This window comes from Rhincodon typus, chromosome 3 (assembly GCF_021869965.1).
Source record: "Rhincodon typus isolate 14 chromosome 3, sRhiTyp1.1, whole genome shotgun sequence".
In the NCBI taxonomy this organism is placed as follows: domain Eukaryota; kingdom Metazoa; phylum Chordata; class Chondrichthyes; order Orectolobiformes; family Rhincodontidae; genus Rhincodon; species Rhincodon typus.
This window is the reverse complement of record NC_063334.1, coordinates 107872689-107884607: the sequence shown is the minus strand read 5'-3', so window position 1 is coordinate 107884607 and position 11919 is coordinate 107872689. Positions and strand designations below refer to the sequence as shown.

Below are 11919 nucleotides of genomic sequence, written 5' to 3'. Positions count from 1 at the left end.
TGAGATAACAAGGTGTAGAGCTGGATGAACGCAGCAGGCCAGGCAGCATCAGAGGAGCAGGAAAGCTGACGTTTCGGGTCTAGACCCTTCTTCAGAAAATGAAGAATTGTCCAGACCCAAAACGTCAGCTTTCCTGCTCCTATGATGCTGCCTGGCCTGCTGTGTTCATTCAGCTCTACACCTTGTTATCTCAAAAAAGGAGCAGCTCTTTAAATCCACAATTTCTTCCCATCTTCCATCTTGGATTACCCAGAATCCTTCTTGTCAGACGTGGCATATCTTTGACAAGCTTGGTATCTCAGCGGTCTTTATGTACCTTTTAAACAAAATCTTTGCAACTTTTGAAAATTTCAGAGGCCATTTAACCCCCCGACACCATCTGATTCCCACAGAGGAATAGCTGAAACCTACCATCCCAAAAATATGCCCCAGGACCATATCCATAAAAGTACCCTATTCGCTCCAAAGGGGTGCTGTGACTATCCAAGGAAATGTACAAAAATTAGACTTGCTGTGAGCAGGGCTGGTGTGTACATTTCAGATTCCACACTACAGGAATGAGCAATCCCACTTCAGCAGAGGCAACTGGTGAATTAAATGACTGACTGTCTCTTTAAAATGTGCTTGCCCAAAACCCCTGCCGCCTGCCCACCCACCCCCCGTGAAAATGGGAAGTACCATGCTAGAACCAGGACTTGTGGTTTCAGGCCATTATCATCATCGTGGTGAAGGCCAAGATATTGCTTTACTGGAAGCCAATGCTGAGCTGCAGGAGTGACAGGGGAGCAAGATTTTTTGCAAGTACACAACAGTTCCTGCTATCTCTGCTACTTTTTTGAGGTATTTTCAGTGTTGGAACTGATTTCCTCGAATTCTAGGATCAGTAATGACTGTTTCATTAGCTGTTGCATTGTTTTAGACCTTTGGGGGAGAAAATGATCAAAACAACAGCACTTTTAAAAAGGAGGAAGTGAGCCAAAGGCAGTGACCACTTGGTGGGAAGTGAATCAATGGAGAAAGAAACTTACACTGCTGTCTGACCCAGCAGTGAACCTTCACACCTGAGCAAATGTCATCAGAAACAGACAGTTGAAAAGCAGAGATCCAGGTGCAATTATCTTGGAATTTAGCAGATCATCCTAGAGATCTCTGGATGAGAAAGATTCCAAATTAATAGGAAAACTGCCAGCTAGGTGTTGTTGGATTTCCATTTTCATCATTCCAAAATTTGGGAATATGGCATTATCATTAAATCAGTGGGAAACAATCTCAGCTGTCCTTTGATACAGAGAGTAACAATTTCACCCAGTTAGCAGCATTGTTGACAGTTTCATCTGTAGCATTGTAAACTGTGAGGAGGATCGTGTAGAACTTCGAAAGGACGTTGACAAGTTGGTGGAATGAGCAGACAAGTCTCAGATGAAGATGAGTTCAAAGAAGTGTGAGGTGATATGTTTCGGTGGAAAGAACATGGAGAGAAAATACAAAATGAAGGGTACTGTGCTAAAAGGTATGCAGAAGCAGAGAAACTTGGCTGTCTATGTACATTAGTCATGAACAGAAGTAGGATTCATGGACAAACATCAACCAAAGCATACAGTACCCAAGACTTCATTAATAGGGGTATAAAATACAATCGCAAGAAGGTTACGCTGAACTAATACTCGTTGGACCCTCAGCCAGAATATTGTGTACAGTTCAGGGGACATACTTCAGAAAGAATGCTCACATATTGCAATGAGTAAGAAGAGGTTTACCATAATAGTTCCAGAGATGAGAAACTTCGCTTATAAAAATGGATTGCAAAAGTTGGGACTTGGAAAAGAGACGTCTAAGAGGAAATTTGATGGAGATTTTCAAAATCATGAAGGGTCTGGTCAGAGAAGAGAGGACGAACTCTTAAAAGGAACAAGAACAGTAGGGCACAATTTTCAACTAATTGCAAATGAATCAAATTGGAAGTGAGAAAAGACTTTTCCACGCAATGAGTGGTTCACAGCTTAGTCTTGAAGTGTGATGGAGTCAAATTTAATCGAGGCATTCAAGAGAGTATTGAGTGATTATTTGAATAGAAATGACATGCAGTGTTATCAGGAAAAGACAGAAGAATGGCATTTAGTTCAAATGCTCATTTGGAGACCCATTGAGCTGAGTGGTTTCCTTCTGCACCATAAGAATTCTTTATTTTTGTCAGGTCCTATCTTTATAATATCCTAGTAAAGTAAGCACAAGCTCTGTTGGACACGGTCCTGCAATATATCCTTTGTAATTTGCATGGACTGTGGTACAAACTTAGTCCAGTGAAAGCCCGCACTTCAAATTTTGGACCCGCCTTCCCTGGAGCTTGGAAATATTTTTAAATTTGGGCAAAGGACACAATGCTTTCCCCCTCTCCCACATCCTACCCCTTGTCAATTCTGACCTTCCAATTTAAAAATATTGAAAGTTCTTTGGGGCACCCAGATTGAATGACACTATATAAATTATGAATCTTTTATTTCCTTATTAATTTTTCCAGTGAACTGGTAAGACCCTGCATCATTGGTGTGCATCATTGCATTTTAATGCCTGTTGGAGTCTGATCTGCACAGCATTGCTGTAGTCTACTAATTGTGCACTACAACCATCAGCTATATTACCACTGCTATACTTAGTTGCCCCGTCTAAAACATACAGAAAAACTCATGATAGCTGCATAGTTAGAAATGGAGCAGAGGCTCTTTTACAATGCTTTCCATCGGTTGATCTGTGCCCTTTCTTTTTTAACCAAATCTTTTTACTAATATCACCTCCACGAAGTGAATGTTTTGTCTGACAGCTCAGAGAGAAAGCTGCAGAGGTTTGTTGCTGCGGTCTAACATCAGTCAAGGCGTGATAAGTTCTTGAGTAGCAAGTTAGTACATCTGTATGTTCAAGCCACCTCCCGGTCGAAAGGTTGAGGGTTCAAAATCTCAGCATGTGCCAGCTATTAAGAGGCCACTCTCCTCCCAGCTGTTAAGACAAGCGACGTTTTCTTGTACTGCCCCCTAGCACAAGCCATGCAAGAGAAAGGATGTGCGGATGCTTTACCAGAAAGCATCCCCTGTCTGCCTGGAATGAAAAAGCAAGCCTTAAATGGGGAGGGAGAGTCAAAGGGGTGGGGGGAGGAAGTTGGAGTGGAATGATAATGGGAAAAAAAAAGTTAAACAGCTGAATATACAAAGTTGCTCCTTTGTGAAACCTCTTGGCTGCTTCTTGTACAGAATGAAATTTTTTAAGCATTGCCACTTGTTACAGCAAAGTTTGAGAATGATGTTGATTAACTGAATTGGATAACTGAATATGCATGGTACTCCTGGGACACCAGAAGGTTGGTAAATGTGCAGGCCTTGGGTTAAGAAGGTTTTCTTTCCCTTGCAACTGAGCAATTTTTGTTTCTCTCTTTTACTCCTGACTACACTAACTGATCATGCAGCATTAATAACAATCATCAAGATTGAGCTGGCAGCTCTTAATCTACATCTTTTACCTCTTATTCTCTGGACTCGCTTAAAGATTTCCATTGTTTCTCTGAATTTAAATTTCCTCAGGGTGCAATAAGGGGATGGTAAAGATTTATACTTTTAAAGAAAACTTAAAATCTCTTGAGCTACATTTTGTGAGGACAGTGTAGTCAAGGCAGATGCACAATGCACTGCAATTTTTTTAAAATCCCTTAGACTTGGAGCACAAACTTATTTGGTTAGCACAAGGGCCCTGTTATTGGAAGCAGCACAACATGCAATAATAGTCTGAAAACTTACTCTGCAATTCGCTTGCTATCAGTTAGGAAGCATATGAACTCAGCAGGAGGCTTGAGATAAAGGCTAATTTATGGAGAATTATGCGTACATAATCAAACAGAAACCCCAGAAGGGGTGAACATGACTATGCATCTTCCCTTCTGTGTGCTTCATCTTCATCTCTTGTTTTGATTATAGTATTCCGAGTATTTTGAAAGCCTTGCTTCCTGCTTTGCTCAAAGCTTTATAAGCCACACGTTGCGCTTTGTGTGAAATCCTGTCAGATTTAATATGGGACATGAAAGTAAACCTGTAACCGTATGTTAGTTATTCATGAGTTCCAAATATGCGCACAGACTATTGCACAACAACAGAAAAAAGAAATCAGCAGCCTAGTGTGTCATTTAGTATTAAATGAATTTGACCCTTTTGTGCTTGATATTAAATCTTTTCATCAGGTGCAGCGTTTATCTGTCATCAACATGCAAATGACTTGGCTGAAGATCACTTGGCGACGAGCCATTTGGTGTTTTTACTCTGTCTGAGCATTGTCCGTCTTTTGCAGGCAGTAGGATGTGATTGATTCATTTCTTCTTTTTCACCCTCCCAATGGTGTTTTGTTTTATCTCGACTGAAATATAATGAAAGATTTTTTTTTTGTCTTTTCTGTAGCACAGCCATGTCTATAATTGGGATTTTTGTGGCTGGGAAAAGTTGAAAGGTGGCTGAGATTTGCCTTTGAAACAACAAGAGGGAAAACTCCATCCTCAAAGGGACCTTGGGCATCATAGCCTTTACGCATGTGGAGGTCAGCACCTGGAGTGCGCTGCAGTAGATAGTGTTTGAGGCCAGGACTCAGTGCAGAAACAGCATTGCCACTTGTCATGGGGAAGAGCTGATATCTGGTCGAATCAAATCAAATGAGCTCCAGACTTGCTTCATCTAAAGCTGTCGTATGATTTTATGAATGTTTTAATAATAAAGCAATGAACATATCCACCATTGAAATCCAGACCTTTTTCATTTTTGTTCAACCCAGTATGGCTGTATGCCAAGTACAGTTCTTCGCATTCCAGCACAGTCAATTACTCTTTATTGCTTCAGTGCTGGTCCGAAAAAGTCATATTTAAAAAGAAAGAGGATGAAATTTCAGGGCTTGCTGCAAATTAGATCACTTCAGATTCTATTTCCATTGGCCAGTGTGTTCAAACAGGTTCAATACAAACCTCTATCCATAAGGGCACTATAACACAAGGTGGGAATGATTAAATCTTGTTTGGGATCCTGTCACTTCTGGAACAGTTTGTAATTTTCTAAGGTTTGATAGGAGAGAGAATGGAAAACCTGCACACAGCCAAGTAATGGCCCATAAGGAGCTTGTCAAGAGGCTGGCCAGTGCAAAATTGAACTCATAAAACTTTGATTCTGGAAAACCTGTATTGTTTTAATTCACAGCTGTCAAGATCGCTGTAAGACCAAGTAAAGTTTATTTGTCATTGTGTTGAATGTGTATTTTCATTGATCTACAAGCAGCAGTCCTAGCTCAGGAGCTTTATTTATCTTGCAAGGGCCCTTTCAGCCTCCCTGACACTGCCGGCCCTTCCAGGAGGTGCTGGCTCTCTTCACAAGTCAATGGCAGCCTCCAACATAGCCGCCACCTGCCTTTGTCATTGGAACCAAGCAGGCAACTCGTGTGTTTCGGAGGGGCTCGGTGCTGTGGGTTGGAATTCATCTGCAAGTCACGTGGTCAACCTAGTTTTGAAAATCTGACCCCGGCAATTTACAGCTTCCCGCTCAGGGAAGACAATTGCGGGGGATGTCATTAGGGTGTTGTCACAGGAATAAAATTGTCTCAAGTGAACCTAATTTAGTATTTACCATTTTGGCTTCAATAGAATTGTGTTAAAATTGTTTCAATTTCTTCATGGTGTACATTATTTTAAAAAAACACCAATTTAAAGAAATTACTCTTAAATGTTGGGAGTACCGAATGTAAAGTATCTTTTAAATGATTGCCTTGAGAGCTGCACCTCAGATGTTGGTTTGTTATCCATTTGGGGAACTTGATCTCTGAGCTTTACATCCTTAGCAGAAAATTCCACAAAGATGTCACGCAACGCTGATTTCATCAAGCAATTCTTTAGCTTTGAAATATCGCTGGAGACTTGACCTTTCTGGTTTTGATATGCACTTTCTCTTTAATCAGCAATGCATCTACTCGGCCTGAACTGGCAGCTGCAGCAGGTCGAGAATTACATGTTTGAAAATGGAAAAGTGAAGACGGAGAGCTCACCAACTAATGCAGTGACGTCAACTTCAGCCGATAGTGGTAAGCAATGACATGGGCTCAGAGTAAGCAAAATGCAATGCAAGTAAAAATTGATATTTCAGATGCTTTGACAGGGGTGCGACTTTTCCTCTTCTTCATTTTGTCTCACCTTCTTACCAGAAAGGTGACTGCCATAGTTCACCACCTTGGTCTGCCGTGTGCTGTGGTTGACATTCCATTGAGGTTGACCACGTGTACATCTAATAAATGCAAAGTACTGCAGATGCTGGAGTTAGAGTCATAGAGACGTACAGCAAGGAAACAGACCCTTCGGTCCAACTCGTCCATGCCGACGAGATATCCTAAATAAATCTCGTCACATTTGGCCCATATTCCTCTAAACCCTTCCTATTCATGTACCCATCCAGATGCCTTTTAAATTTTGTAATTGCACCAGCCTCCATCACCTCCTCAGATAGCTCATTCTAAATCCCATCACCCTTTGCATGAAAAAGTTGCCCCTTAGGTCCCTTTTATATCTTTCCCCTCTCACCTTAAATCTATACCCTCTAGTTTTGGACTCTCCCACCCCAGGGAAAATACCTTGTCAATTCACCCTATCCATGCCCCTCATGATTTTATAAACCTCATTAAGGTCACCCCTCAGCTGCAGGGAAAATAGTCCCAGCCAATTCAGCCTCTCCCTACAGCTTAAACCATCCAACCCTGGCAACATCCTCATGAATCTTTTCTGAAACCCTTTCAAATTTCACAACATCTTCTATAGTAGGGAGACCAGAATCGCACGCAATACTCCGAAAGTGTTCTGTACAGCTGCAACATGACCTCCCAATCTGAAGCAAACACAGAAAATGCCAGAGCAACTCAGCAGGTCTGGCAGTGTCTGTGGAGAATGAAACAGAATTAATATTTCCACTCCAATATGACTTTTTTTTGAACTGATGAGTTGCTCCAGCTTTCTCTATGTTTGCTACATATGTACTTATCTTTCAGTATTATTGTTCTATATATTTATTTATTATGTCTGCTATCCATTTTTAGCTCTCTTTCACTCCCCTACATTTTCCATCAGTCTTCCCCTTCAAGAACTGTCTGTCTACCATCTGCTATAATGATGTGTCTAAGGTATTGTATCTTTATTGCTTTGATGTTTTTCACTTTTTTTTAATTTCCAGTACTCACTCATTAGTCTTTCTGTCTGTGCAGAACACCATCCCATATGTCCACATCACGAATGCCTTCAGTTTATCAATCATCTCTCTATCTGTTGTCCATGTCTCTGAGGTATACAACTTTTGATGACAAAATGTAGCACCTCAGCATTCTTTTCCTACAATTTAAGTTTAGTTTCTTTAGAAGTTAACACATCAGCACAGGAGGAAGTGGCTCATGAGGATATGACATGTATTGCACAAATGAAAGGACGCCTCCAAGCTCTTTCGAGCCAATACAGCTGGTTGAAGTGTTGTAGTGCAGGAGTTGTCACAGTCAGTTTGCACACGCAAGCTCCCACAAACAGCAATGTCGTGATGACTGGAACATCAAGGAAAAAAAATGTTATTTGATTGAGGGATGAATCGGCCACGGGATAACATGGATAAGGGATGGCACAGTGGCTCAGTGGTTAGCAATGCTGCCTCACAGTGCCACGGACCTGGGTTCAATCCCACCCTCAGGCAACTAATTGTGTGGAGTTTGCACATTCTCCCTGAGTCTGAGTGGGTGTGCTCCAGTTTCCTCCCAGTCCAAAGGTATACAGGCTTGTTGGATTCATCACAAGAAATGCAACGTTACATGGAAAGAGTGGGTCTGTGTGGAATGCTGTTCAGTGGGTTGGTGTGGACTCTATGGGCCACATGGTCTGCTTTCACACTGTAGGGATTCTGTGAACTTCACTTCTGTTATTCAAAGTAGTCTTGTGGAATCTTTTACATTCACTGGAGAGAGCAAGCAGGACAACATTCACATCACATTGCTGTACTGTCAATTGCATAATCTGTGCAGTGGCGCCACCATTTCAGAGACCCAGCTAGTTTTAAATAGACCACCAGAGGTAGGAGCAGAAGTAGTCCATTCGACCTATTGAGCCTGTTCAATGAGAGTCGATGCTTTATCTGTTGTAGTATAAATTGTTTCGATGCCTTTTAAATAGAGGAATTAAAGCTAGGAACTTTAAACCGTGTTTTGATGGCAGGGCGTATCATCATTGTGTCATTTGTTTGGAAACACTGAAAGAGCAAATTTGAAATTCTGCCTTGATCTGTCACCATAAAACAAATCTGTGATCATAGTTCGACCTGAATAATTTTTCTCCATCTGCTAAATTAATGAGGTGTGTCAATTATTACATTTTTACATTTGTCAATTAGTTGAATCCATCATGTTTCACTTCAAATTCAGCAAACTTGCCCAAAACAAACAGTGCATTTCAGTCAAAACAATCTTTGTGTCTTTAAGCAAAATGCTGTTAAGTTGAACATTCTGGCATCAATGATCTTTTACTTAGAAACCTGAAGTCTTCACACTGTTTGCATTTTATGGTGCTAAAAGCCTACTGTGTAATGGAATGTTATTTGCAATTATAGCAATGTAAATTCGATACTCGGTTGGGTGTTTTCTATGTAAAATAATAAAATAATTTTACACCAAAAAGATGTAAGACAAACAGGCACTCAGATGTGCGCGCACTCTCTCTCTCTCTCACTCACTCACTCACACACACACATACACACACAGCATACAAGTCTTATTCTAATCTGCAACCATGTAATTCACATATCAGAGGCTAGATTGTTCTGTTGCTTAAATTAGGTGGGATAGCAATGCGATTGTCAATCGAATGTAACAGTCGGACCTTCCACCTCCATTCACAAATAAAAACAGAAAGTGCTGGAGAAATTCAGCTGATCTAGCTAGCAGCTTCCAGGGACAGAGAAACAGGAATTAACATTTTGAATCCAATATGACTCTTCTGCTGAACTTAAGACCATAAGATATAGGAGCACATTTAGGCCATTCAGCCCATTGAGTCTGTTTTGCCATTCTGTCATGGCTGATATGTTTCTCAACATCATTCTCCTGCCTTCTCCCCTTAACCCTGATCCCCTTACCAATCAAGAACCTATCTATCACTATCTTAAATACACTTAGAGACATGGCCTCCACAGCCTTCAGTGACAGTGAGTTCCACAGATTCACCATCCTCTGTCTGAAGACTTTCTACCTCATCTCTGTTCTAAAGGGTTGGCCCTTCACTCTGAGGCTGTGCCCTTGGTCCTAGTCTCTCCTACTAGTGGAAACATCTTCTCCACATTCATTCTATCAAGCCCTGTCAGGATTCTGTAAGTTTCAGTGAGATTCCCCCTCATCGTTCGAAACTCCATCGAGTACAGACCCAGAGTCCTCAGTCGCTTCTCACATGACAAGCTGTTCATCCCTGGGATATTTCTTGTAAACCTCCTCTGGACCTTCTCCAATTCCTTACATGTTGACAATCTGTAGGAGGGTATTCTTGTAGAGAACACAAAGATAGGCGGAGAAACAGGTGGTGCTGAGGACACAAAACAGCTGAAAATATTCCAATTGCAGTCTGTCTAGAGCCTTATACAGCCTCAGCAGTCCACCTCTGCCTTTGTATTCAAGCCCTCTTGAAATAAATGCTATAATTGCATTTATCTTCTAACTGCCAACTTAACCTGCATGTTAACCTTAAGAGGATCCTGAACTAGAACTCCTAAGTCCCATTTTGCTTCAGATTTCTGAAGCCTTTCCCCATTTAGAAAATAATCTTTATCTCTATTCTTCCTACCAAAGTGCATATCCTCACACTTTCCCACATTGTATTCCATCAGCCACTTCTTTAACCACTCTCCCAATCTGTCCAAGTCCTTCTGCAGCCTCCTCGCTTCTTCAGCACTACCTGTCCGTCCACATATCTTTACGTTACCTACAAACTTGGCAACAATACTCTCAGTTCCTTCATACAGCTTGTTAATGTATAACATGAATAGTTGTGGTCCGAACTTGGACCCCTGCAGACCCCCATTAGTCACTGCAACAGACCCCTTTAAGCTCACTCTCTGCCTTTTGCCAGTCAGACAGTCCTCTATCCATGCCAATACCTTGCCCTACCACCTCCACTGAGCCCTCCCCACCTTGAACTTTGTCCATAATTTTCCATGCAACTGAACCCACTTGCCCCCACCACTGTTTAGTTTAAAGCACTGCCCACAGCCTAGAATCTTGCATTTTGTGGAGCTCAATTTTGGCTGAGGACTGTAGAAACTACAGTCACAGAATCACAGAAATATTATGACAAAGAAGGGGGCCATTTAGCCCATTGTGCCTGCAGCAGTTCATTAAATGAGCAGTAATCTTCATTCCATCCCAAATTTCCTGGTTTGCAGAAATTGGAATCCCATCTGGTGTTGCCTCCCATGACCAAGTAACCCAGGAAATGTGCCCACTTTAATCGCCGAGGGATGACAAGAAGGAAATCCAATGCTGTTCATCAAACGAGAGAAAATATAAAAAGGAAAGAATGAAAGACAGTTATTTCTTTTACAAGCACATTTCAATCTGCAAATCTGCCACATCAATTAGCCTCAATCATGTGGTCTTTCAGAATTTTTAAAGGCAGCCCCACCTCAGCATCAGAATAGTTGATTAGATATTGCGTGATACAATATTCATGTTGTTTTAAACCAGCCCTTTCAAGGGCTGTTGTATAACATTGTAGGATTGTATAACCCTATAAGCTGTGCCATAACATGTCCAAATAGTTTGATTAAAGCTAAATGTTTTATGATACAGTGATAATTATTGCTTAAGTGTTTCTGGCCCCTGGAGTAACATTGCAGTGATGTCACAGAAATGCTCATCACTGGGCATATACATTACAGTGTGCGTGGAGCTACTTGGGGCTGCATGGTGGCTCAGTAGTTAGCAGTGCTGCCTCACAGCACCAGGGACCTAGGTTCAATTCCAGCCTCAGGCAACTCTACGATTGTCTGAGTGGAGTTTGTACGTTCTCCCTGTGTCTGTGTGCACTGATTTCCCCCCACAGTGCAAAGATATGCACGTTAGGCAGATTGCCCATGCCAAATTGCCCATAATGTCTTAGGATGTGTAGGTTAGCAATGGGAAATGCAGGGAAGAGGAAGGGTGGGATGCGGTGTGGACCCGATGGGCCGAATGGCCTGCCTCCACGCTGCAGGGATTCTGTGATTCACATTGGAATTCTACACCAGATCAAACATGAACATGAACACATGAAGAAGATAGATTTGTCCTTACCTAATGTGTAAGTAATATATCCAGGTTTATTATATGTGACAGTATTTAGTATTAATATGTAATTGATAGCATGACTTTGAAGTCTAAGCCTGAAAACAGTTCTTGACCTTGTCTTCTCCACTCTGTGTCAAACTCAAATTCATAGAGCAGCTTCAAACCATATGATGAAGCAGTGGTGTCCCTGCCTCTGGGCCAGAAAGTCCACGTTCAAGTCCCCCTTTCCCAGAGGTGTGTCATACCATGTCTAAATAGGTTGATTAAAAGTACATTTACAGTAACACAGTGTTTGAATTGGCATGAAACCACAAGAGCCATGTCATTAATATTGAAAATTCTCTCTTTTACTGATTCTAAAGCTGTAACCAGGAAAGAGGAAATGTCCTTCAACAATATTACCAAAAGTCATGAGCCAGATAACAAAAAAGCATTTTAAATTATCAATGGAAGGAAATTCACCCCCACTTAACTTGAGAATCATGGCTAAAATCAAATACTTTTTAGTCAAAGACGATAACTGCTGTATCGGAGATAGTAGGAACTGCAGATGCTGGAGAATCTGAGACAACAAGGTGT

The 11919-nt window shown here is 41.4% G+C and overlaps 1 protein-coding gene across 1 annotated transcript in view; it reads left to right on the top strand.

Annotated features, from left to right (window-relative positions):
* LOC109932135 (teneurin-3) overlaps positions 1–11919 on the top strand; it is a 793882-nt gene that overhangs the window by 602906 nt on the left and 179057 nt on the right. Inside the window, exon 10 of the mRNA XM_048594011.1 lies at positions 5968–6090. Coding sequence (XP_048449968.1) covers positions 5968–6090 — 123 coding nt within the window. The remainder of the gene's footprint in view (positions 1–5967; positions 6091–11919) is intronic.